At 39.9% G+C, this 25,108-nt stretch overlaps 1 protein-coding gene across 4 annotated transcripts; it reads left to right on the forward strand.

The window, feature by feature from the left end:
* The first annotated feature begins 312 nt into the window (after positions 1-312).
* Positions 313-18,459, forward strand: LOC109912480 (galactoside alpha-(1,2)-fucosyltransferase 2-like). 4 transcript variants are annotated; one of them, XM_048614669.1, is made up of 3 exons: positions 313-475; positions 7,227-7,351; positions 15,048-18,459. In XM_048614669.1, exon 3 carries the CDS (start codon positions 15,104-15,106, stop codon positions 16,181-16,183), a length of 1,080 nt encoding a protein of 359 aa, XP_048470626.1. In that variant the 5' UTR covers positions 313-475; positions 7,227-7,351; positions 15,048-15,103; the 3' UTR covers positions 16,184-18,459. The 4 variants fall into 4 exon arrangements, with proteins under 4 accessions (XP_048470626.1, XP_048470624.1, XP_048470627.1 ...); XM_048614667.1 differs by having other exon boundaries at positions 7,254-7,351; XM_048614670.1 differs by having other exon boundaries at positions 313-457.
* Positions 18,460-25,108: the final 6,649 nt, after the last annotated feature.

Consider the following 25,108-nt stretch of genomic DNA (forward strand, 5'->3'; position numbering starts at 1 on the left):
CTCTGGCAGTTCATTCCACACACTAACCATTCTCTTTGTCAAATGTTGTCCCTGATGTCCTTTTTAAAACTTTCTCCTCTCATCATATATATGCCCCTAGTTTTGAACTGCCCTACCTTAAGGAAAAACCTTTGATATTCACCTTACTTATTGAGTATAACGTTGAATTTTCTTTAAAAATGTCAATTTTTATGGTACCTGATAAACCTGCAATGCGAGTTCTCCAATCAGCTTGTGTAAATTTGCTAAACGTGACACTGCCCACACCAATTATTCATGTACCAAACCAAAGGGAATCATACCTAGTGTGCACTTCAAATGGAAAGCTTCAGCTTGCATGATCTGTCAGGAAAATAATTGGTCTGAAGTGAAATAAAGAAGAAAAAAATAGGAGACTGACATAATAAAATCCATTGACAAAAATAGTAAAAAGCTGGGAAGAAATTGATGGAAGAAGGTGAATAAAGTATTTGTGGTAAGTAATTTTAAAGTGAGTAAACAAATTAGTTTTACAAGCTTAGCTACGATAAATCATGGGCTATTCAGAAAATGAGTTTGCTAAAAAATATAATTAATGTACTAGTTGCCAAATTGAATTGACTGAGCTTGTTTTGACTGATCTATGTTGGACTTGTCTTTAAGTAAAGGACGTTTTCCACTTTATATTCCTTCTACTGTCACTCGAGAAATAATTGCCTTCTGCTTATATGTGTTTGCTCCATGCCAACTTTGCTCAATGTATTTCTCCTTCCTACGTTGGTTTCACACTTGTGCAGCTTTTTTACCTCCGTGTTCACAATTTGGAAATCTGAAATAAACATGGAAGATTATGGAGAAATTCACAGTCAGGCAGCATCTGTGGAGAAAGAAAGAGTTAATATTTGAGTTTGAGTAAATTGTAAGTTCAGTTTCTGAAAAGGGATTCTGCTGCTTGTGAGAGTTGCCGAACCTATGAGTAGCTCCATCTGTAAAACAATTGGCCAATCGTAAACCCCGTCCTCTCAGACTCATAGTAACTAAGCTGGAAGCAATTATAATAAATTTGGGGATGATATCATGTCATTACTTCCCAAGATGGTAAACTGAAATATTGAATCACACTTCGCAAATAACCTTTTAAGCTGTGGGGTGAAGATGGACTTGGAATAGTTCATTAATTTCTGGTGCTGGCCTGTCATCCATTTTTTTAAATTATCCATTGTAGGGGGTCTTTTAGAACCCTAAAAGACACGCCATGAGGACGAGAGTCTTGCTTCAGCGGTAGCACTTCTTTATTCAAGCTTGCAATCGATTACAGCAGGGAGAGCTCCAAGACACAGTCTCACAGGACGGTCAGGGAGGCTCTGATTAAACAAGTTAAAACAAACTGCAATTGTACTGTGTTTTTAGCAAGGCAAGGTCATTACTTAGGCAACCAGACATATATTAATTAAAGTGGAACGTGGTGAAGATAAGAGAGTGCAGATGCTATCTGTCCTATGTGACTTCTCAGGCTAGGGAAAGGCAGTTTGCAGTTACGCAATATGTACTATTTCATAAAGTTAAAGTTTCCCTACCTCATGCTCCTAATCATATGTTATTTTAACTCATAACTTCTCAGCCTAAATTAAAAAATCTCAACATACAAGTATTGCACAATTCCCTGTCCTGTGGTTACTAACCGTCAAATCCTGAGTCAGAACGGAGCAGGTCTTTAAGTTTTAATCATTGGGGTGGCTTCTTCATCTTCCATCCTTCCCTTAGGATAACGTGACTGCGTGTTTGTGTGTAGTGCCCTAGGGGTTTGTGACTTGTTTGGTGTGACTTAAGCTCCATTTAATTTAAGTTAATTCCTGGATTCTCCCAAACCTTATGGGCTTTAGTGCTCCTGAAAACCTTTCAATTTCCTACCTCATTGCCACTTCCCCCGGGTTAATTTCAGTGATCCTTCTTTACCCACTCCACCTTCTCAGGATTTGCTGACCTATGAAGGGTTCCTGAATGTTTTCCAGTTTTTGGGTTTCCCATTGTTGTGCTCATTGTTGTCTTTTTCCTGCCTTCCCAGCCTCCTTGGGTTGTCCCTTTCTGTTTTAGCTTATAATTTGCTTCCAGACAAATTATTCACAATAAATTATCAATCCCAGGCATTGATGGCCTTGCGACAGTCCCCAGACTTAGAAGACCAGCAATAAATTCACTTCTGACTAACCTGTAAACAGTGACATTTATACATTTTCCTATGAGCCCCTTTATTAATACATTGGAATTTAATTTGTTTCCAGGTGGAAAACCTTTTGTTTTCTCCACTAGCAAGGTCTGTGAGCACTCAACACCTTGGGGTATGCAGTTTCAGTCTCTGGTTATTTAAAACAATTGTTGATAATGTAACACCCTTGTTTAAGATGGGAGGGAGGCGGAAGATAGGAAATGACAAGCCAGTTAGTCCTGACCTCAGTTGTTGGTAAGATTCTGGAGTCCATTATTAAAGATGAGAATGTATTGTACTTGGAAGTGCTTGGTAAATTTGAGTTGAATCAGCATGGCTTCATCGGGGGAGGTGATGCCTGACAACTCTGTTGGAAGGGGTGATGGTAATGAGCAACTTAAGCAAAGGAGAGCTAGTGGGTGTGAAGGATTTGGATTTTCAGAAAGCCTTTGACAAGTTGCTACACAGCAGACTGCAAAATAAAGGAAGAGCCCATGGTATTAGGGCCAAGGTGCTGGCATGGATAGAGGAACAAAAACAAAGTTGCTGGAAAAGCTCAGCAGGTCTGGCAGCTTCTGTGAAGGAAAAAACAGAGTTAACGTTTTGGGTCCGGAGAACAAGGATAGAGGATTGGCTGACTGGCAGAAAGCAAAGAATGGGGATAATTTTTCAGAACGGCAGCCAGTGCCTAGTGGAGTTCCCACAGGAGTCAGTGTTGGGGCTACAATGACTCATGTGATGCATTAATGATCTGGATGAAGGAACTGAGGGCCTTATTGCTAAGTTTGCAGATGACGAAAAGATAGGTGGAGGGGACAGGTAATGTTGAGGAGGTGGGAATGCTGCTGAAGGACTTGGACAGGTTCGAGAGTAAGCAAAGAGTGGCAAATGGAATACGTAGTGGGAAAGCATGCAGTTATGCATTTAGTTAAGAAGAGTAGAGGTATGAACTCTATTCTAATTAGGAAAGGTTTCAGAAATCTGAAGCACAAAGGGAGTTAGGAGTCCTAGTTATGGATTCTCTTCAGGTTAACATGCAGGCTCAGCTGGCAGTTAGGAAGGCAAATATTCGATGGCTAGAATGATCCTATATGTAATGGTCAATGGTATTTATCACTGTCCTACACATTCCCAACATCTTTCCTGCTCCATAGTCATACTTGAGCAAACCCAAAACGGCAACCTTCCTGCTTCTCTGATGCTGCCTGACCTGTTGTGTTCCTCCAGCTCCACACTGTGTTGTCTCTGACCACCATTAATTCTATTGACACTGCTCTTGCTACTTCAGTTTGTTTGAATTTTTTTTCTGTTTATGTGCCCTTTTTTTGGCAATGAAAGCATTTGGTACAGTAACCCGCCTGTCTCCCATTAAATGGTCAGTGAGAGTTCTACATTCTCTGTCTCACCTCCAATTTTTCTCCAGGCTGTCTCTGCAGTATTTACCTCACCCCTACCTTTTTCTGGTTTGTGACAGCTTTCAGACACTTGCTTCCCTGACTTTTTCTATCCATGTGTTAATTCATAGACATCAGTCAGATTTGCTGCTTGTTTGGGCCCTGCTATAATCTGCACCTCAACATGAATCTGAATTGGAAAGGATATGGAGTTTTTGAATCTCTTGAGGAGAATTACCTCATGTGGGTCTTTGTGGGTGGCTACAATGTTAAGTGGCTGCACTAATGGTCAAATGTGAACTGCATCAGCCATTTATATTCTCAGTATAACTAATCAGGCCGGTTCCTTCAGGATACAGAACCTTTTGCCTATATGGCTCTTGCAATAGTTGATCTCAAAATCAAATGTTGTTGAGCTTTTCCTATCAGTTTGCTCCATAGCAGCAATGCCAAACAATAGACTGGCCATTCTGACAGCTGTGCTAATCGTTCAAAAGTAATAAAGAAGGTGCCTAACTCTTTCTTGTCAAATTTTGGGAGGAAATATACAAGTATGAAGACCTGGGACGTCCAGGCTAATTTCGGTGTGGTGTCTTACTGAACATGTTTTCAGTTCAAGATGTTTTAAATTACATTGCCTTATCCTTTTCATTCTTTCTTGCCTGGAAATCTCTGTTCTTCATTTTTTCCTGTTTGTCCCTCTCCTCCTCTTTCTGTACTGGAACAGCTTGGCTAAAGGTGTGGCTACTTTTGTAGCACAAGTCCTCAGTACTATTGCTGGAATTTTGCCACCCAATGCCTCCAAACACTTCTTGAATATCTGTTGGAGCGAATCAAATTGGCTGAAGGCTGGTATCTGTGATTCCAGGGATAGCTGGAAGAGGCCAAGGTGGATCATCCTCTTGATGCTTCTGGCTGAAGATTGCTGCAAAATCTTCAGCCTTATCTTTCGCACTGATGTGCTGGTCTCTCCTGTCATTGGGGTTCAGGATATTCACTTGATTGGCATCACGTTCACAAACATTCACTCCTGCCACCACTGACATTCAACAGCAGCGCTTTATACCATCCAAAAGGAACATTCCAGAAATTCACCAAGATTCCTTACACAACACTTTGCAAACCCATGGCCACTATCATCTCGAGAGATAAGGACAGCAGATACATGAGGGCATCTCCAAGTCACTCACCGTCCTGCCTTGAAATTATATCACTGTTCCTTCAGTGTCGTGGTGTCAAAACCCTATAATTTCCTGTCCAAGGGCATTGTGGGTCGACCTATAGCACATAAATTGCAGTGGTTCAAATAGGCAGCTCACCACCAGCTTCTGAAGGTCAACTAGGGACAGGCAATAAGTGCTGGCCCAACAAACAATGTCCATGTCCCATGAGCAAATCTTACAAATTAACCTGATATAGTGGGAACTGCCGATGTTGGAGAATCTGAGATAACAAGGTGTAAGGTTTTCATTTTCATGAAAACAAGGTTTTCATTTCTGAAGAAGGACCCAGACTGGAAACGTCAGCTTTCCTGCTCCTCTGATGCTGCTTGGCCTGCTGTGCTCATCCAGCTCTACACCTTGTTATCTCTTATTACAAATTAACCTGTTTCATTTTGCTCACTTTCCAGCACAAGAGACTTTGCCATCATTTTGCAATTCTCTTTTCTAGCTTTCAGTTGGAACTCTATCTTTAACAACTTAATGATTTACTTTTAATTCTTCCAGGGCCAAAGCTGTTAGAATCTCAAAAGCTATTTTATTCTGATCTATGGAAGCATTGACAGCAAACCAGGACATCTTAACACTTTAAATGTTAGACTCTCAAGAAAATCTTTCCATAGCTTCTAATTTTTTTTAAAATAAGCAAAACTTTTGAAAAAGCAATTTGTTTTCCCCCTCCAAACTCTTTCATTAGTCACTAGGTTTGAATGGAACAATCAACCCACAAATTTCTTATGACTGGATGAGGAGGAATCACAGCTCACCTTAAACAACATCACCTTCAAACACCTCCCCCTCCCCCAACATTGATCAGTGCCAACAAATATTCTTTGCTTTTTTAGCACATAGCCACCACATTTCAAGCAACAAAAACAGAAGTTGCTGGAAAAGCTCAGCAGGTCTGGCAGCATTTGTGGAGAAAAAGATCAGAATTAACATTTCAGGTCCGATGACACTTCCTCAGAACTGTTCAAGCAAACTTTGTTCACCAGATGAAAAATGTAGGAGAGTAAGTTCCATGAAAAAATGTAATAAAACATGACAACAACTACATACACTCTCAGATGTGTGTGATAGAAAGAAGGTGAGAGATATGGGTAAAGAAGGAGCATTTTACAGAGTTTCAGAGTTTTTGAATGGTTAGAATGAAAATACCTGAATTCAGCAGTTTACTGCTGTCTGGTTTCTGTTATTATGGCAAAGCTACAGATGTGCATGAATTTGCAGTGAATCGTGACTGCCGTTCTGATTTGTTTTTCATCTGCTAGCTTCTAGGTGAGAGAGAGTGGAAAAAAATGTCAACTCTTGCGCACAAATCTATTTTCCCTTGTCTCACTTTTTTAACTCATGAAAGTTTCAGGTATTAAATATTGATAGTCCATTTTCACTAAGGTCATAGCATCCTATCTTACTTTCCACCTTAACATTGAACTGTTTGTTTGATGCTTTAATAAACTGTTACATATTTTTAAAGTTATATTGTGTCTCATGGTTTTCTGTATCAACAATTTGAAGAACCCAATTCCATTGTCCTTTTCAGTGGAGGTTTCATCTGGATCCTTATTATATCCAAGAACATTACTGTCTGATTGTAACTGATTAATAAAGACTATCCATTTTTCCCTTCAGGGAGTGACTGATCAATTCTGCAGGCTCAGTTAAGTCACTCTGGGTCCTGGCTTTATACTAAGCTTGTTCCGTGAGATTGAAACAAGTGAATGAGCAGGTGCATCACATCTCCAATAGCCACAAATTGGGTTTGGACCATAATACGCCACACTCAATGACTTCTTCCTCCCTCGCAATATCATTACACCCTGTCCAATTCTTGCTTCACCTCCTTCGTTTTCTTCGCTCAGGCAACAATTGCTCAAAGAACGGGTAAATCTGTTTAATCAAAGGTATAAAAGTTTTATTTTCAGTGGGGAGGCATGGGCGTAGTGATTGTGGCAATGCCCTGCCGGACTGTTAATCCAGAGACCCAGGCAATGTTCTGGGGACCTAGGTTCAAATCTCCACTGTGGCTGGATGATGGAATTTGAATTCGATAGAAATCTGCAATTAAGAGTCTTATGATGACCATGAATCGATTGTCAGAAAAACCCATCTGTTTCGTTCGTGTCCTTTAGGAAATGAAAATGCCATCCTGAACTGGTCTGGCCTACATATGACTCCAGATCCACACCATGTGGTTGACTCCCAACGGCCCCCTGGGCTGTTAGGGATAGGCAATAAATGCTGATTTGGCTTTTGATTCCTTCATCCTGTGAATGAATAAAATGGTTTTGAGAATATAGCATCACTATAATCAGTTTTCAAACAATTTAGCATTGATGTTGTAAACATGTCATATCATGGTATTACTGCCCATGTACAAATCTAACGCTTGCAGTTTCAATTAATTTTGCTCCTTCGGTTCTTCAGGGCATAAGTATGGCTTTATCTTTTCAGTGGAGACATTTGCGTACTGGAATGTTTTAACAGCAAGCACGTGGCACAAAGCTGAAGAATACAAGTAGTGACACCTAGCGCCTCAATCAGGGAATTTGGTAAGTGAAGGAATTTGGTGCAGTGAGATAGAGATACTATCTGACCTTTCACTTGAGAAGTGTGGTCCTGAAGCCAGGGACATCATGGTTCCAAGAGGGAGAGCCACAGATCACAATACCTGAGAGTTAAAATGTGGAGGCATGAGTTAGGAGTACAGTTTAGGATTGCTTTCAAGCAGCACCTGCTCAGCAATAACCTGCTCAGTGACGCCCAGTTTGGGTTTCTCCAGGGCCTCTCAAAACCTGACCTCAATACATAGATAACACAGTGTAGAGCTGGAGGAACACAACAGGTCAGGCAGCATCAGAGGAGCAGGAAAGTTGACGTTTCAGGTCGGGACCCTTCTTTGAAAAATGAATTTCTGAAGAAGGGTCCAGACCTGAAACGTCATCTTTCCTGCTCCTCTGATGCTGCCTGGCCTGCTATGTTCATCCAGCTCTACACCTTGTTATTTCAGAAAATGAAAATGTCCTTCCAGCTCCACACTGTGTTATCTCTGACTCCAGCATCGGCAGTTCTTATTATCTTTGACCTCATTACAGTGTTGATTCAAACATGGACAAAAGGCCTGAATTCCGGAAGGAGAGTGACAATGACTGCCCTTGACATTAAGGCTATATTTGACTGAAAGTAGCATCAAAGAACCTCAGCAAAATGGGAATCAGGGGAAATTCTCCACTAGTTGCAGATAACCTGGCATGTAGGAAGAGGGTTGTGGCTGTTGGAGATCAGTCATCTCAGCTCTAGGCCATCTCTTCAGTAGTTCTTCAGGGTATGCCCGAGATCTAACCATCTTCAGCTGCTTCGTCATCATAAGGTCGGAAGTGAGGACATTTATCGATGATTGTACAATGTTCAACACCATTCAAGACTCCTCAAATACTGAAGCAGTCAAGGTCAAATTGCAAATAGACCTGGGCAGTATTCAGATTTGGGCTGAAAAGTAATAAGTAACATTCATGCCATACAAATGCCAGGTAATGACTGTCTGCAATAAGTGATAATCCAACCACCACCCCTTAACATTCAATGATGTTAAAATCACTGAACTCCCGCTATCAACAACTGGGGGCTACCATTGACCAGAAACTGAACTGGATGTATACAGTGGCTACAAGAGGAGATTAGAGACCTAGGAAAACTACAGTGAGTAACCCATCTCCTGACTCTCCAGAACCTGTCCACCATCTACAAGGGTCAAGGCAGGAAGATAATGGAACACTCCCAACTTTCCTGGATGATCCAACAGTCTTTGATTCACTTACTGAGCAATAATGTATCTACCATGGCTTCAAAAATGTTCACTGGCCTTGTTTTCTCCACTTTCTGAGGTAGAGATTTCCATAGTCCCACAGCCTTCTGGAAAAGAAATGCCTCTTGTCAATGTCTAGAAAGAGTGACCCCTTATTTTAAAACAGTGCCCTCTAGCTCTGCACTCACTGACAAGAGGAAATGCCTCACTCTTTTAAACTCCAGAAGGAGAAGAAGCCCAAGCTGTTTAATGTTTGCCCATAAGAGAGTTGCTATTCTAAGTACCAATCTGGTAAAGAGTCTCTGAATTGCCTCCTCAGCATTTAGGTGCTTTCTTACAAAAGAAGAATAAAACTAGAGTATTCGAGATGTACTGTCAGCAATGCTCTGTCTCACTGATGATCAACACCCTTACATTGATGTCCAATACTTCTTGCAATAAAGTATAGCATTCTATTAGTTTTCTTGATCACTCGCTTTACCTGCACACTAGCATTTTGTGATTCAGGAACTAGAACACGTAAACACCTCTGCACTTTGGAATACTGAAGTCACTTTCCATTTATTTATTATTCTGTTTTTCCATTCCTCCTGCAACAGTGAACAACTTCTCGTTTGCCCTCCCTATACTCAGTCAGACAGATTTATGCTCGCTCGTTTAACCTATCTGTGTCAGTACTTACTTTGTTATCTTCACAACACACTTTCTGATCTAATCTGTGTAATCTGCAAACTTAGCTGTCATCCCTTTCATCCACTCATCTAAGTCATTGCTATGAATTGTAAAAGGTTTGAGTGCCAACATAGATCCCTATAGGACTCCACTCATTGCATTGCTAATCATAAAGACCCACTTACACATGCACTTTATTTTCTGCCAGTCAACCAATCTTCCATCTTTACTGGTATGTTACTCCCTACACTATGAGCTCCAACTTTCCACAATAATCTCTCGTGGAGCACTTTGTCCAGTGCTCTCTGGAAATCTAAGTATAGTTTATCTGCCAGCTTCCTTTTATTCACAGTGCTTGTCACTGTTTCAAAGACTCACAATTGGTGAAACACAATATTTCTTTCATACATGAAGATTCTTCCTGATTGCTTGAGCTTTTCCAAATGCCTCCTTAATGAGCAAACCTAACACTTTCCCCACCAAAGACATCAGCTAACTGGCCTGTAGTTTCCTGCCTTCTGCCTCCCTCCCTTCTTGAACAGAATGCTTATGTTTGCTACATTCACTCTTATGGAACCATGTCCGAATCTAAAGAATTTAACAAAATCAACCTTAAAGCATGTATTACCTCATTAATCATTGCTTTTAAGACACTGAATGAAGTCAATCTGGACCTGGTGAATTATCAACCCGCAGCTCCATTAGTTATAGCTACAGAGTCACAGAGTCATAGTGCACAGAAACAGACTGTTTGATCCAACTCATCCATGACGACCAAGTTTCCCAAACTAAACTCGTCCCACTTGCCTGCATTTAGCCCTTATCTCTCTAAACCTTTCCCATTCATGTACCTGTCCAAATGTCTTTGAAATGTTGTAATTTTACCCACATCTACCATTATCTCTGGCAGTCATTCCACGTATAAACCACCCTCTGTGTGCAAAAGTTTCCCCTCATGTCCCTTTTATATATTCCTCCTCTCACCTTAAAAATATGCCTCTAGTATTGAACTCCCCTATGCTAAGTTAATGGCCTTTACTATTCATGTTATCTATGGTCCTCATGATTTATAAACTTTTATAAGATCACCCCTCAATGCCTAAAACTCCTGTGAAAATAGTTCCAGTCTATTTGGCCTCTCCTTATAACTCAAACCCTCCAGTCTTGGCAATATCCTGGTAAATCTGCCTTAGCCCTCTCCAGTTTAAGAAAACCCTTCCTACAGCAGGGTGACGAGAACTGAATACACTATTCCAAAAGTGGCCTCACCGATGTCCTGTACAACATCAACATGACGTCCCAACTCCTATACTCAATGGTCTGAGCAACGAAGGCAAGCGTGCTAATTGGCTTCTTAACCACCTTATCTACCTGTGACGCAACTTTCAAAGAACTATGCACCTGATCCTCTAGGTCTCTCTGTTTGACAAAACTACACGAGGCTACATCATTAAATGTATAAAATCTTGCTCTTTTTTGCTTACCAAAATGCAATACCTCACATTTATCTGAATTAAACTCCATCCGCTGCTCCTCAGTCTATTGGCTCAAAGGATCAAGATCTCTTTGTAACATTAGATAACCTTCTTCACTGTCCACTTTAACACCAAATACATTATCATTCAGGTATTTACTAACCATGCCTCCAAAATTCTCATCCAATTCACTTATATAAATGACAAACAACAGTGGGCGCAGCACCAGTCCCTGTGGAACACCGCTGGTCACAGGTCTCAAGTCCCAAAAAGCAACCCTCCACCATCACCCTCTGTCTCCTACTATCAAGCCAATTTGCTGTCCAATGGGAAAGCTCTCCCTGAATCCCATGTGATCTAACTTTACTGACCAGACCACCATGTGGAACCATGTCAAAGGCTTTATTAAGGTCTATGTAGACAACGTCTACTGCTATGCCCTCGTCTTTTTTTTTGGACACATCCTCAAAAAATTCAATAAAGTTCATGAGACGCCATCTACCAGATACAAAGCCATGCTGACTATCTCTCATCAGTCCTTGCCTCTCCAAATGCAATGTAAATCTTATCTCTCAGAATCCTCTCTAACACCTTAGCCACCACTGATGTCAGACTCACCAGCCTATAGTTCCCAGATTTCTCCTTGCAGCTTTTCTTAAACAAAGGCACAACATTAGCTACCTTCCAGTCCTCTGGTGTCTCAACCATGGCTGTAGATAATATAAATATCTCTGTTCGGGGCCCTGAAATTTCTTCTCTAGCTTCCCACAGCACCTTGGGATACACTTGATCGGGTGCCAAAGATTTATCCACCTTTATGGATTTTAAGACCTCCAGCACCTCCTCTTCTGTCATGTGGACCGTTTTCGAAACATCAATATTTATTTGTTCAAGTTGACTAGCCTTCATGTCTTTCTCCACAGTAAATACTGATATGAAATATTCCTTTAGTATCTCTCCCATCTACGGTGTTTCCACATACAGACAACCCTGTTGATCTTAAAGGGCCCTATTCTCTCCCTGGTTGTTCTTTTGCTCTTAATGTACTCGTAGAATCTCTTTGGAATATCCTTAACCTTATCTCCCAAAGCTATCTCATATCTCCATTTTGTCCTCCTGATTTCTGTCTTAAGAATGCCTCTACCACTCATATTTTTCAAGAGATTCACTTGATCCCAGTTGTTTGTAGCTAACATAAGCCTCCTTCTTATTCTTAACCAGATCCTCAATAACTTTATTCATCCATTGTTCCCTACTCCTACCAGCCTTATCCTTCCTTCTAACGAGATCATACTGCCTCTGAACTCTCATTATCTCATTTTTGAAAGCCTCCCACTTGCAAGTCATCTTTTTACATACAAACAGTCTACTCTAATCAACTTTTGAAGGTTTCTGTCTCATATCATCAGAATTTGCTTTACTCCAATCAAGACCTTTAACTTTTATACAAGGTTGATCCTTTTATGTAACTATTTTAAAGCTAATCGAATTATGATCACTGGTCCCAAAGTGATTTCAGTTTCACCATGTACTTTTCTTTCTTCAAGCCCCTGATTTGCAGGTCTTCCTGGAATTTTTTCTTGTACTGTCTATATTGAAAAAAGAAGCAAAAATATTTATTCATTCAATCTACCACTTCTTTACAACCAGATTACTAACTCCCCAATCTCAACCTCCAAATGACCAAAACTCACTTTACTTATACTTTTGCTTTCCAATATCCATGGAAACTCTTGCTATCTGTTTTCAGCTAGCTTCCTCTCATGCTCTAATTTATTTGTCCACATTAACCTTTTAGCCATTCTCTGCTGTTCTTTATATTCTGACAAGTTACTTGACCTTCCACTCATCTTTGCACAAAATATATGTTATTTTTTCCCTTAAAGTTGATGCTTTCCCTACTGCTTTAGCTGAACTTGGATGTTCGATCATCCCCTTGGAATTTTGTTTTATAGCAGGAATATATGTATTCTCAGTATTCTGAAAAATCCCTTCAAGTATTTGCACCTGCTTCTCTACTGACCAACTCCTAGCCTAATATACCAGTTCGCCCCAGCTAGCTCAATATTCATGCACACATCATTAGAGATAGTAAGAACTGCCGATGCTGGAGTCAAAGATAACACAATGTGAAGCTGGAGGAACACAACAGGCCAGGCAGCATCAGAGGAGCAGAAAAGTTGATGTTTCAGGTCAGGACCTTCTTCAGAAATGGGGGAAGGGGAAGGGAGCTCTGAAATAAATAGAGAGAGGAGCGGTGGGGCTGGGGAAGGTAGGTGGGATGGTGATCGGTGAGTGCAGGTAGGCAGTGGTGGGGATTGGTCAGTGAAGTGGGAGGATCATTGAGACCATTGGGCTGTAGGCTCCCAAGGTGGAATATGAGATGCTGCTCCTCCAGTTTGCGGGTGGCATCGTTGTGATACTGGAGGAGGCCCAGGATGGATACGTCGCCCAGGGAGTGGGAGGGGGAGGTGAAATGGTTCATGAATGGAAGGTGTTGTCGTTTCTCGCGAACAGAACATAGGTGCTCTACAAAGCGATCTTTGAGCCTACGCTTGGTCTCACCGATGTATCTCATCCCCACCTCCTTGACCTGACACAACCTGTCCATCTTCTCTCCCACCTGTCCAGTCCTCCCACCTCACTGACCCATCCCCACCACTGCCTACCTGCACTGACCTATCACCATCCCACCTACCTTCCCCAGCACCACCACTCCTCCCTATTTATTTCAGAGCTCTCTTCCCCATCCCCCATTTCTGAAGAAGGGTCCTGACCCGAAATGTCAGCTTTCCTGCTCCTCTGATGCTGCCTGGCTTGTCCAGCTCCACTCTGTGTTATCTATGCACTCATACATGCCTGGAGTTAACTTTAACATACTAGTCTTAGACCCATTCTTCCCCCTTTTAAACTGGATGTAAAATTCAATCATAGTTTGATCACTACTACCCCGAGGTGCCTTTACTGTGAGGTTATTAAATAATCCTGTCACATTAAATAATACCAAGTTTAGTTCAGCCTGCTCTCTGGTTGCTTCCAGAATGGGCTGCACTGAAATATTATAATTGTGGAAGACTTTATTCTCTTTATTTCATCTCTATGAAGAATAAAGTAAGAAGGGCAGCCTTGGCAATGAGTTTAGAGTACATTCAGGACAATTTGTTAGAACAATTCCTTAAGACATCAATTACGGAACAAGCTATTTTCAATGTGGTCATGTGTAATGATACGGAATTAATTAATGAATCATTAATAATACAGTGTCCTGTGGGTGAGAGTGAACATGTGATGATAGAATTTCACAGTCAGTTTGAGATTATGAGATATGAATCCATAACTAGTTCCTTAAGCTTAAGTAAAGGCAAGTGCAAACATAAAAATGACGAAAGTGGACTGGGAAAATAGATACCAAGACAGAGAAGTGATGGTAGACATTTCAGAAGCTATTTCGTAACTGTCAATTCCTTTGAGAAATTTGGATTCAACAAGAAGGATACACCATTTGGGGGTAAAGAAAGTAATTAACAATGGTATTAAATTGAAAGAAAAGATGAATAACAGGACAAAGTTTCATACTTAGAAGATCAGAAACATGTTAAAAATCAGCAAGGGATAAATTTAAAAAAGGAGAATTTGGAAAATGAGATGAACTGATCAGGAAATACAAAATCCCACACTAAAAGCTTCTATGAGTATATAAAAAAGAGGCCTGAAGGTTGTTTGTAAGGAAAACTGATGCAAAGATAAAAGCACCATGGATGCTGTCAAGGTAGTGAGCATTTGCGGTAACTAATTTCTTGGTCTAGTGATGCATCAACAAAGTGGGAGCTCTTGCCATGACAGTATCACTTCTGTTCATCGCTCTACACCTGTAGACGGGCCATTAAAGGCACAAAGCCATGTTCTCCATTGGAAAACCCTCCATTGGATGACACATATGCTTTCTTCTTGATCTTCCCTTTTCAGCAAATAGAGGATAAAACTGATTCAGTTCAATAGAAAGCCTCTGTTACCAAATTAATCAACCCTGAAACAGTGTAAGGCCTGTAACATCTAACAATTAAATGGTTCTCCCCAAGTCTCCACCTGCCAATTGTGAAGCTACATTTTCATCGCATATCTATCCTGTTACTTTATATCAATTTGCACTAAGTTGTTATGCCCTCAGTTTTATCAAAAATTCATCATACTTATTTCTCAAAAGGGCCTTTGTAAAATAAATAATCCTACAGCAATATTTGGAAACTTGTCCTTCATCATTGATGTTTTATTAATAAGCAATTTCTGGATTTTCAGAAACTCCACTTCAGGAAATTGTAAACTTCTAATCATAAGGTGAAGAGTCTCTGGATATGGTTCGTTTGATGGAAGTTTGTGCTTGGCCAGTCATGAAAGTGCTGGCCTTTGTATCTTTGTTTCTTTTCATAATGACAGTTTCTACAATGTATAAGTATCAGTTAAAATATGACCTAATATTCAAATATTTCCAAGCTTTTGAAAATGCAACCACTACATTGGAATGTGGAACAGAGAATGGCTCTGAAAAGGCGATGATTTCTTCAAAGGGATTTTGGACAATTAACTCCATTGGACGACTTGGCAACCAGATGGGGGAGTATGCAACACTATATGCATTGGCAAAATTGAATGGCCATCAAGCGTATATTTTACCTTCCATGGCCAATTACCTGTCCCCTATCTTCAAAATTACTCTTCCAACCCTCCATGGCAGTGTGGGAGAGAGAATAAAATGGAAGAATTATTATCTCCATGATTGGATGGAGGATAGTTACCGTAGTATTCAAGGAGATTATGTCCGGCTCTCAGGATACACCTGTTCCTGGACCTTCTACCATCATATCCGGTCAGAAATTCTTCGTGAGTTTACTTTGCACGACTTTATTGTAGAACAGACGGATGTATTCCTCAGACGCATTAGAGGTGAGAGAAAGAATGTGACTTATGTTGGTGTTCATGTTCGAAGGGGAGATTATATTCATGTCATGCCAAATGCTTGGAAAGGAGTTATAGCTGATAAGAAATATTTAGACACAGCAATGGCCTACTTCAGAAATAAATACAAAAATGTGGTTTTTGCAGTGACAAGCAATGGAATGGACTGGTGTAAGCAAAACATTAATAACTCCAAAGGAGATGTTTACTTTTCAGATGATCCAAAGCAGGCCACTGTAGCTTTTGACTTTTCTATTCTTGCACATTGTAACCACACAATAATGACAATCGGAACATTTGGTTTCTGGGCTGGCTACTTGGCAGGTGGGGAGACAATTTATCTCACAAACTTTACTTTACCTGAATCTCAGTTTCTAAAAGTGTTTAAATATGAGGCTGCTTTCTTACCTCAATGGATTGGAATTCCTGCTGATCTCTCACCTCTTCTGCACAAAGATGCTTCAAAATTGGTCCACTAGCTACATATCCTATATCTTTGAAGCTTGTTAGTTTCATATCTCTTGAGTTTAATTCAATTTCATATGGAAAGGAAATAAACTAAATAGCTCAAGCAAATTGATCTCCTGGAGAATAAGTAAAGTTAAGTTCAGAAATCAATGTGTCCAAAAATACACATTGAAATTTATGGAAAATGTTCTTGTCTTTGTTTTGTCCAAGCCACTGCATAATATATTTCAGTTAGTAACAGTTATGGTGCAGGAATTGGTTAATGGGTAGCATTAAAGCAGTTCAGAATATACAGGTCAAATCTGACTAGACAGTACAGCAGTGGAATTAACAATCGAAAGATCTGTATAGGATTGTCTCTTCAAGGAACATGCTGTAACTTTGGTTCTGTGGTTTCCTTTATTATTTTCTACAAGGCTGCCATGATCTCACTATCACTAACAACAAGATAATACATCCAGAGTAACAGTCTAGGAACCTCCATCCTTTAATGTAGAAAGAATGTTTCAGATCTTGGCATCTATCAATATCAAGGCAAAAGACTGCAGGTGCTGCTAATCTGAAACACAGAGAGATAATGTTGCAGAATTTATTTCCCTCATTATCCAAATCCTACAGCCTCACACAACTTACTCCTTCAAAAATTTATGTCACCTTCATCAATTCAATGGAAAACTGGCACAGTAGATTGTTCGCCTGCTCTTTTTCATTTTTTTTTGACTGAAGACAAGTCTGTCTCATGCTGCTGCAATCTCCACCACTCAGTAGGACTAAGCTTATGTCCTGACTCCACCCCAAGCAGGATTGGGATCAAACTCTGTGTTATTGGCACTGATTTGATCCTCACCAACTGAGATAAACCATTCCCCCTCCCCACCCCCAAACAATAACATGATCAAGGAGTGAGTATTGTTGTGGGAACACACACTTTTCAAGATATACTGTAGTCCAGAGTCAAGAATCATGACATGGAGACTGCAATTTTCCTTCCATCATATGGCTGACCAGGAATCTCTCCTGCTCTTATTGCCTGCCACGGGGTAGTCTTGCAGATTGGTACAAAACCTTTGAGGCTACATTACAATCACACTTCCTTTTGGCCATTAAGTCCCTGTGTGGGACTTGACCTGAGCAAATGGCTGAACAGAATTTGCTCCCAATTTTGTTAACTTTCTTTTTGAAGTATTGGAAGGAGTTACAGGTTCATCCTCAACTTGTCTGGCCACATTATGAATATACCATCGTTAGCCTTCGAGTCCTTAGATTGAATTTTAATCCAGAGCTTCTGGCTTCGAGGCAGGAATACTATGCCCTATAAAGCAAAACATCTATTCATAAACTGATATGCCCATTGAATGCTGGTCTTCAGAATAGCATTAGCCTTAATAACTCAAAGCTAGAATACAAGAGGTTTTTAGTCATGCTACAGCTACGCAAAGCCTCAGTTGGACACTGTGTTTATGACACAGGATGGCACCAACTTTATGTACAGTACATTAGCTTTTGAGGGAGTGCACAGTAGATTTGCTAGAACTCTATCTGGACACACAAGGATTGAATTACAAGGCAAGACTAAACAAGCTAGGGTCGTAAGGCTTGAATTTGGAAATTAGAAGTTTCAAAGGAGATTTGATTGGAGGTTTCAAGATATTATGGGGAACTGATTAGCAAAGGAAATTATTTCTCCTCGTTTGGGAATCCAGAACTGGGGCATAGAGCCTAAATATTCAAAGCAGGTCCTTTCAGGAGTGAGGTTAGAAAAAACGTCTATGTGAAAGGGTGGTAGAGGTTTGGAAGTGTCTTTTTCAAATGGTAATTCTGATCTCATTGAATGGTGGAGCAGACTTGAGAGGCTAAATTACCTATTCCTATTTTTATGTTCTAATATGAATCAAAAGGAATATGAAGTTTGGTCTGTTTCCATGAGCAGAGGATATTCCTCTCACCCAATAACTGAGAAACTGCTGCAATGAATCTCATGAATATTTTCAAAGGGAAATGCTGATCAAGAACATTGCTGTACTTTGACAATGTTGGGAACATTACTTATATATTTGTATATCATTGTGTGGAGAAACTGAGATTATTCTGTGATTTGATGTTACAAGCAAAATGCAACATAAATGAAACACTTTGAGGAAATATAGCCTTTAATTGTTTTGTCAATTTGTTCTACAGTGTCACATTAAAATTGATCAGTTGTACAGCTTTTTTTTAACATGTTTAGAAAGTTCAAGCCTGATTGGACAAGCATTACAGTTTGTTCACAAATAATGATGACATTTCAAGTAAAGCTCCAAACTGACAAGGAAAATTTAAGATATTGATCTGTAAATCCTGTGGTTTATGGTAACATTTTTATCATAATTAGTGCTAGCAGAAATTGTTCACGTTTACTTTGTCAAACTGCAAGCCCTATGTTGAAACATATAATCTTTGTTACAATTGCTAATTGCTAATAATGTTTATTTCTTGCTTTTGTAAATGAATAATGCTGCATGAGATGATCTAAGATGGAATGGTCCAATGGTCCAAGCTGGAATAGAAAATTCTGACCTTTTTGTAATCAAACTCATAAAGTACTGATAATCCTTTCCAATCACACATGCTCAGTGGAAATAGTTTCCTAAAAATAAATGCATTTCTGAAAGTATGTTAATGGATGCTAATAATTTTACTCATGTGTACAACCAGTCCTGTACTTGTGACGCTGTCATTGACATGGATTGACTTGAGAAGAATTCCTGATCACGAGAGTATTTGCACAGTAAATGAGTATAGTGACAGGCTGGAGTTTAACAGAAGTAGTGCAGAGTAGTTTTGCCAAAAATAGGAACCTAGGTATCAACATAACAACCTCCTCGTGTCAGAATATCCATGTCTCTCAAATGTTCCTAACAGTGCTGGTGGGTGAATGAAGAGGAAGCCCTACCAGCTGTTCTTCTCAGGCATCTGTGCTCTCTTCATTAGAGGTGGAAGACAGAATGTCTTGAGCAGCTGCCCTGTTGAGAACAGAGGCTGTGAACTTGTTGCTTGAACCCACAGGAGGCAAAAGAAAGAAAGTGTTCCAACCACGGGACAGACATTGTGGTAATGATAATAGGACATTCACAGTGGGGGTAATGGGAAGGTAGCATAATAACAAACTTGATCGGCGAAAGAATGTGGAGGTTTATGTATTTCCGCAAGGGGTCTGACTCAATGCCTACCAGGGCCAAAATTTTCTCCTCAGACTGGATGAAGAGACATTGTGGGTACCTTTGGTAGGAGTAAGTGGGAGAACTGTGCTAGTGAGGGGTCATGGTAGTTGGCTACTGAGGCAGGTTTGGGACAATTATTGGTGAAATTCACTAGGCTCCTCAGTGAGATACCAACTTTGAAACTTGACAAAACTGACACTTAATCAATTTCTGGTAAGATTGAGTCACAGTAGTTTGTACTGTTAAATGGTAATTATTTCTAATGGTCATATGCTTCTAACACATTTTTACATATTTTCCTATTCAACCTGTTCAGTATATACCTCTAGATCGGGTGGGACTTGAACTGAGGCATTCATGGCTCAAAGACTGGGGACACTACCACAAAAGTCCCAACCACCCCCCATGCACTTTAGTTTTCTTTTTTATATATCCAGAAGAGCTCTTACAAAAAACTGAATGTTTTTGTTCCCCTCACCAAATCCCCACAGATTTTTTTTCATCTATTAACCACAACCAGAAAATCACCTGTATTTCCAATTGATTTATTTACAGGTAAAATCTGTTGAAGGCAATGCAAGCCTCAAAGCTGAGGAAGAGGCAGGGAAATGGGAAAGGGTCTAAATCAAATGGAGTTATAGAGTTATTGAGTCATACAGCACAGAAACAGACCCTTCAGTCCAACTCATCCAGGCCGACCAAACTAAACTAGTCCCACTTGCCTGCATTTGCTCCATGTCCCTCTAAACCTTCCCTATTCATGTACCTGTTCAAATGTCTTTTAAATGTTGGAGTTGTACCTGCATCTACCACTTCCTCTGGCATTCCACATATGAACCACCCTCTGTTTGAAGAAGTTGCCCCTCATGTCCCTTTTCAATCTTTCTCCTCTCACCTTAAAAATATGCCCTCTAGTTTTGAACCACCAACCCCCCTCACCCCCCCACAACCATAGGGAAAAGACCTTGGCTATTCACCATATCCATGCCCTTCATGATTTTATAAACCTTTATAAGGTACCAACATCCTTTTCTCCAGTGAGAAACATCCCAACTTATCCAGCCTCTCTCTGGAACTCAAAACCTCCAGTACTGACAACATCTTGGTAAATTTTTTCTGAATCCTCTCCAATTTAATAATATGTTTCCTATAAGAGACCAAATGTATTTTACACGTAAGTATATTAATTATAAATTCATTACAATTGATTGTAAAGCAACTTGCAATTTTAATTCAGAAACAGAAACTCTGAAGGTATGGCAGCATCTGTGGAGAGAAAACAGAGTTCATGTTTCGAGTCCAGTGACACTTCTTCACTTCTGGATGAGAAATCCAGGGTTCAAGTCACAACATCTCCAGATTTAATAGCATCACTGAACAGATTGGTTAGAAAATAATTGTAAAGTGTCTCTGATTGCAGCTGGATTCAAATAGTGTCCTTAACTCTGGGCCAGGAGTTCAAATCCCATCTGCTTCAGAAGCATATACTAGCATTTTTGAACAAGTTGATTTGGAAATAAACATGCAGGCTAGTGGATAAATGCCAATTAGAAAGAAAACTGTGTCATCTTGAGCTGATGATGCAACATAGCAGCACCTGATGTTCGCTGTGCAAATACACTCAATCAGTTACTATAAGCAACAACACACCTGACCAGTTTCAATCAAAAATACCAGAATACGGTAAGCTATTAGGGTTTAACCATTAAGTAGAAATTATATTTTTGCTCATTCATAGACAACAAAGAGGTCATCGTTTTAGGATAAGGTGTAGCAGATTTAAAACAGAGATGTGGAAGAATTACTTCTCTCAAAGGATTGTGAATCTGTGGAATTCAGTACCCGAGAGTGTGGTGGATGTTAGGGCATTGAGTAAATTTAAGGAAGAAATAGATAAATTTAATTAGTGCTGGGTTGAAGGGATACAGAGACCAGGTAGGGAAGTGGAGTTGATGCCGAGGTGAATTCAGCCTTGATCATATTGAATGGAGGAGTAGGCTTGAGGGTGTGAGTTGCCCACTCCTGCTCCTGGTTCTTATGCTCTTATATAAATCTCTTTAATAGCAGAAAAATCCTTGTCACTTTCAGACTCAAGAAAGACGTGCCTTTAAATGGCTCATTTCCCAAGCTCAGGTGTCCCAAAGCACTTTACACCTAATGAAGTAGTTTTGAAGTGTAGTCACTGTCATAATGAGAGAAATGCAAGAGCCAATTTGCTTATATTCCCCCAAACAGCTGAGTGACAACGATAGAGAAAGCTGTTTTTCTCAATTTGTCCCATTCCCCTCCATATCCCACCCCAACAACAAGAGTCACCCCCATTCAGGCCAAAGTTGATGGAAGAACATCATGCATCATGTACGCAATGATCTGAAGGTCAAAAATTAATATGTTCAGTTGCATGAAGACCCATGGCTGAAATCTTCAACCCTGAGTAGACATCAACCTCCAACAGAGGGACAGCCAACAAGAGAACCCAACAGTTGTGGGTGGTGCATCAGGATTGCTTCTCAGTTCAGACATTATCCAACACTGGGGCCAAGCTGAAAATTCTGCTGTCACAAATCCTCATGCTGATGTCTACTATGGCACTGGCTGTTGAGCCAGGAGAAACAACACTGGCTTTCAACCAAACTTGGGAGCACTTGATAAATTTTATTCCAGCCTGTGATATACAATGCAAATTTCTGTGACTGCAAAATGCTCCAGCAACCTTTGAATCATCCAGTCACTGATTACAATGGTTCCTGGAGATTTCATATTGAAGCACCTTCACTCTAGAGCATGCGTATACAAATTAGGGCAAATAATTTAATATCTAGTGGAGAATAAAACCTGCAATTAGCACCCAGCATCCAGTAATAATGGAAAAGGAGACCAGAGTTTAATTCAGTGCCATGTTTCATCATCAAAACCTGCAGAGTGAGTTTAGTATGTTCTATATTTATCTAGTTAAACGTAGTAGCCAATTTGTATTGCATAGGCTTCAACCAACAATGAATCCAGTGATGTTTCCTGAGAACCTAATGTTAGTTAGCAGTCTTTGAGAGCTAGGGTTCTTTGAATAATGTTATACACGAGGAGAGTATGTACCTTGGTATAAAGATTTATCTGCACCTCCTCCAGTTCCTACAGTGCACCATCCATCCACCCTGCCTTGACCATGTGCTCAAGACTCTGATGATTGACATTTGACACCACGACATTTCAACTCAGAGACAAGCGTGTTACCAACTGAATCAAACCTAACCCTCAAAACTTGGGATAAGAAATGAGAGTGAAATTATTCAAAGACAATAGATATTTAAAGAACCCAGTCAGATATCTAGAGTGTATCATGGCATAGAAAATTGAGATTCACTTGTCCTTTGCTTTGTAAATCTCTACAAAATAAGAGAATTACAGAAAAAGCGCATGTTATAAAGCCAATGAAGATTTGAAGTTATATATCTGACAATTATTGACATTTCTGGCGATGTACAGTATAGAAATTTATTTGGCTTTTGCTGGCTGGCAAATAGGTAATAGTTGAAAAATAAGTTGAATGCATGGGAGCTGTCAATGCATAAATCACACCATGAACTGAGGTTATCAAATGTGAAGTAATGTGTCTGTCAGGACTTCTCAATACTGAAACACAGTTGTTGATATTTGATTTATTTGAAGGATCAAACAAAACTTCAGCGATCATCTGACAGTGAATAGATATCAGTAGAAGGCAACACTTTTAAGATAGCAGGATTCTATCATAAGAAGCTATGAAATATGATGATTAATAAAAATGTATTATTTAGCTCACTCCATGATCTTTCAGATTTCCGATCGAACTTACCAGTGGTGATCAATTCCATTTGTAGTCACTGCATATACTCCATTCATTCTCATTAAAATAATTGATATTGTTTTCAGTTTAATGACATCTAGATCTTATTTTCTTATCCCACTATCTCTCAATATCTCTCCATCCTCTCTTCACTTTTAAGTACAAATACTTTTATTTTTATTTTGTAAATGATTTCTGATTTACTGCCGATGGTTTAGTTTTTATTTGGACAAATACCAGTGTGACTGTTTCACTATTTTGTGATGTTCAAATTTGATATGTGTCTCATTTTTGTGCACCCCTAACTTAGAACAAACTTGCTTCCTTTATTTTCTTCATTTCCCTATTTTTTCATTGTTTGATTTCCTATCACATGGCACTACTTTAGCAGCAGATTGTCTACACAATGTGGGTTCAGCAAAATCTATCTTCACTGAACCCTTTCAAAGTGGGGATCAGGATTGGATGGTTGTTCTTATGATATTGTACCATGGCCCTAATATTGACAGGGTAGTAGGAGGCTGGGTGTGATAGAAATGAGAAATACTGGTAGCCAGGCATTCTTGAAAATATCTTTTCATTATTTTTCTGCAAGGTTGCCATCTCACAGTCAGTCTGGTTGACATTGACATTGACAGGGGCCAGACCTGCATGCTTAAAGAAGACCTTTCTGGGTTTGGAGTGCATATTGTTTATCTGGACCTTTTAGCAGTGTGAGATTGAACTGTATTGAGAACTAAATCTAACAAATAGAATTCCAGAATGTAGGCAACATGGAAAATTATTTCATCAGCATAAGAGAAGATTAGATTGAATTACATAGGCCAGTTTCTGTGCTGTATATTCAAATGTATTTTCTCATTAAATTCATCAGTGTAACATTTTATTCCCATCTCAATCACATACGTATCTTTCCTTCTCTTAAGTACATGTGTATTGGATCAGCCATTCCCAGTGGTGCAAGTTTCACTCTCAGCAGTCTCTGTGTAGAGAAATACCTTCTGAATTCCATGTACTATGTCTTATTATTGTGGAATATTGTTGTTTTCTGGTCTTGCTCATCACCATATTTGAGCCAAGGTACGGGAAACAGAGTATTTCGCACCTCTGCAATCATGACTCCATTCTGGAGGACACCACTTGACTTATTTTTGGGTTAGAGTGGAAAACATGATCTGGAAATGGGCTCAAAGTGGCAATGGAGGTAAGGTGGGTGGCAAGGTTTGCTTGTTAGAAGGCTCACCCCTGTTTACAGGGACATCGGCCCAGTTAAATTCACCGTCGTTGGGTTGTTAAAGTGAAACAACAAATGGTCTTTTTTTATTAAAAGTCACTTTGAAAACGATGCCCATGTTACTGCCTCATAAACTGTCAATCAAACACAAGCAGTGAAATTCTGATTAAAAATCCCTTTAGCCTTGTCCAAATAAAAGCAAAAGAACTGAGAGGATATTGTTATGAGGAAAGGTTGAAGAGGCTGGGAACCTATTTTTTCCTGAGAAAAAGAAGTATGAGAGGTCACCTAATAGAGGTGTTTAAGAATATAAAATGATTTGATAGGGTTGGCATAGGGACAATGTTTCCATTTGTGGGCAGGAGAGGTCAAAAATCAATGATGGTTACTAATAAATCAAGTAGGGAATTCAGGAGAAACATAGTTACACAAATAGCAAAAATAAAAAGTATTGAATACATAGTGTGAAGCTGGGGTAGCACAGCAGGCCAGGCAGCATCAGAGGAGCAGCAAAGTTGACGTTTCAGGTCGGGACCCTTCTTCAAAAATGAAGAAGAAGGGTCTTTTCTGAAGAAGGGTCCTGACTTGAAGGGTCTAGGCCCGAAACGTCAGCCTCTCTGCTCCTATGATGCTGCTTGGCCTGCTGTGTTCATCCAGCCCTGCACCTTGTTGTCTCGGA

The sequence above is a fragment of the Rhincodon typus genome, chromosome 30, assembly GCF_021869965.1.
Source record: "Rhincodon typus isolate 14 chromosome 30, sRhiTyp1.1, whole genome shotgun sequence".
In the NCBI taxonomy this organism is placed as follows: Eukaryota; Metazoa; Chordata; class Chondrichthyes; order Orectolobiformes; family Rhincodontidae; genus Rhincodon; species Rhincodon typus.

Bases quoted from the DNA above. Each gene is read 5' to 3' on its own strand.
- LOC109912480 (XM_048614669.1), top strand. From the start codon at position 15,104: ATGGTTCGTTTGATGGAAGTTTGTGCTTGGCCAGTCATGAAAGTGCTG.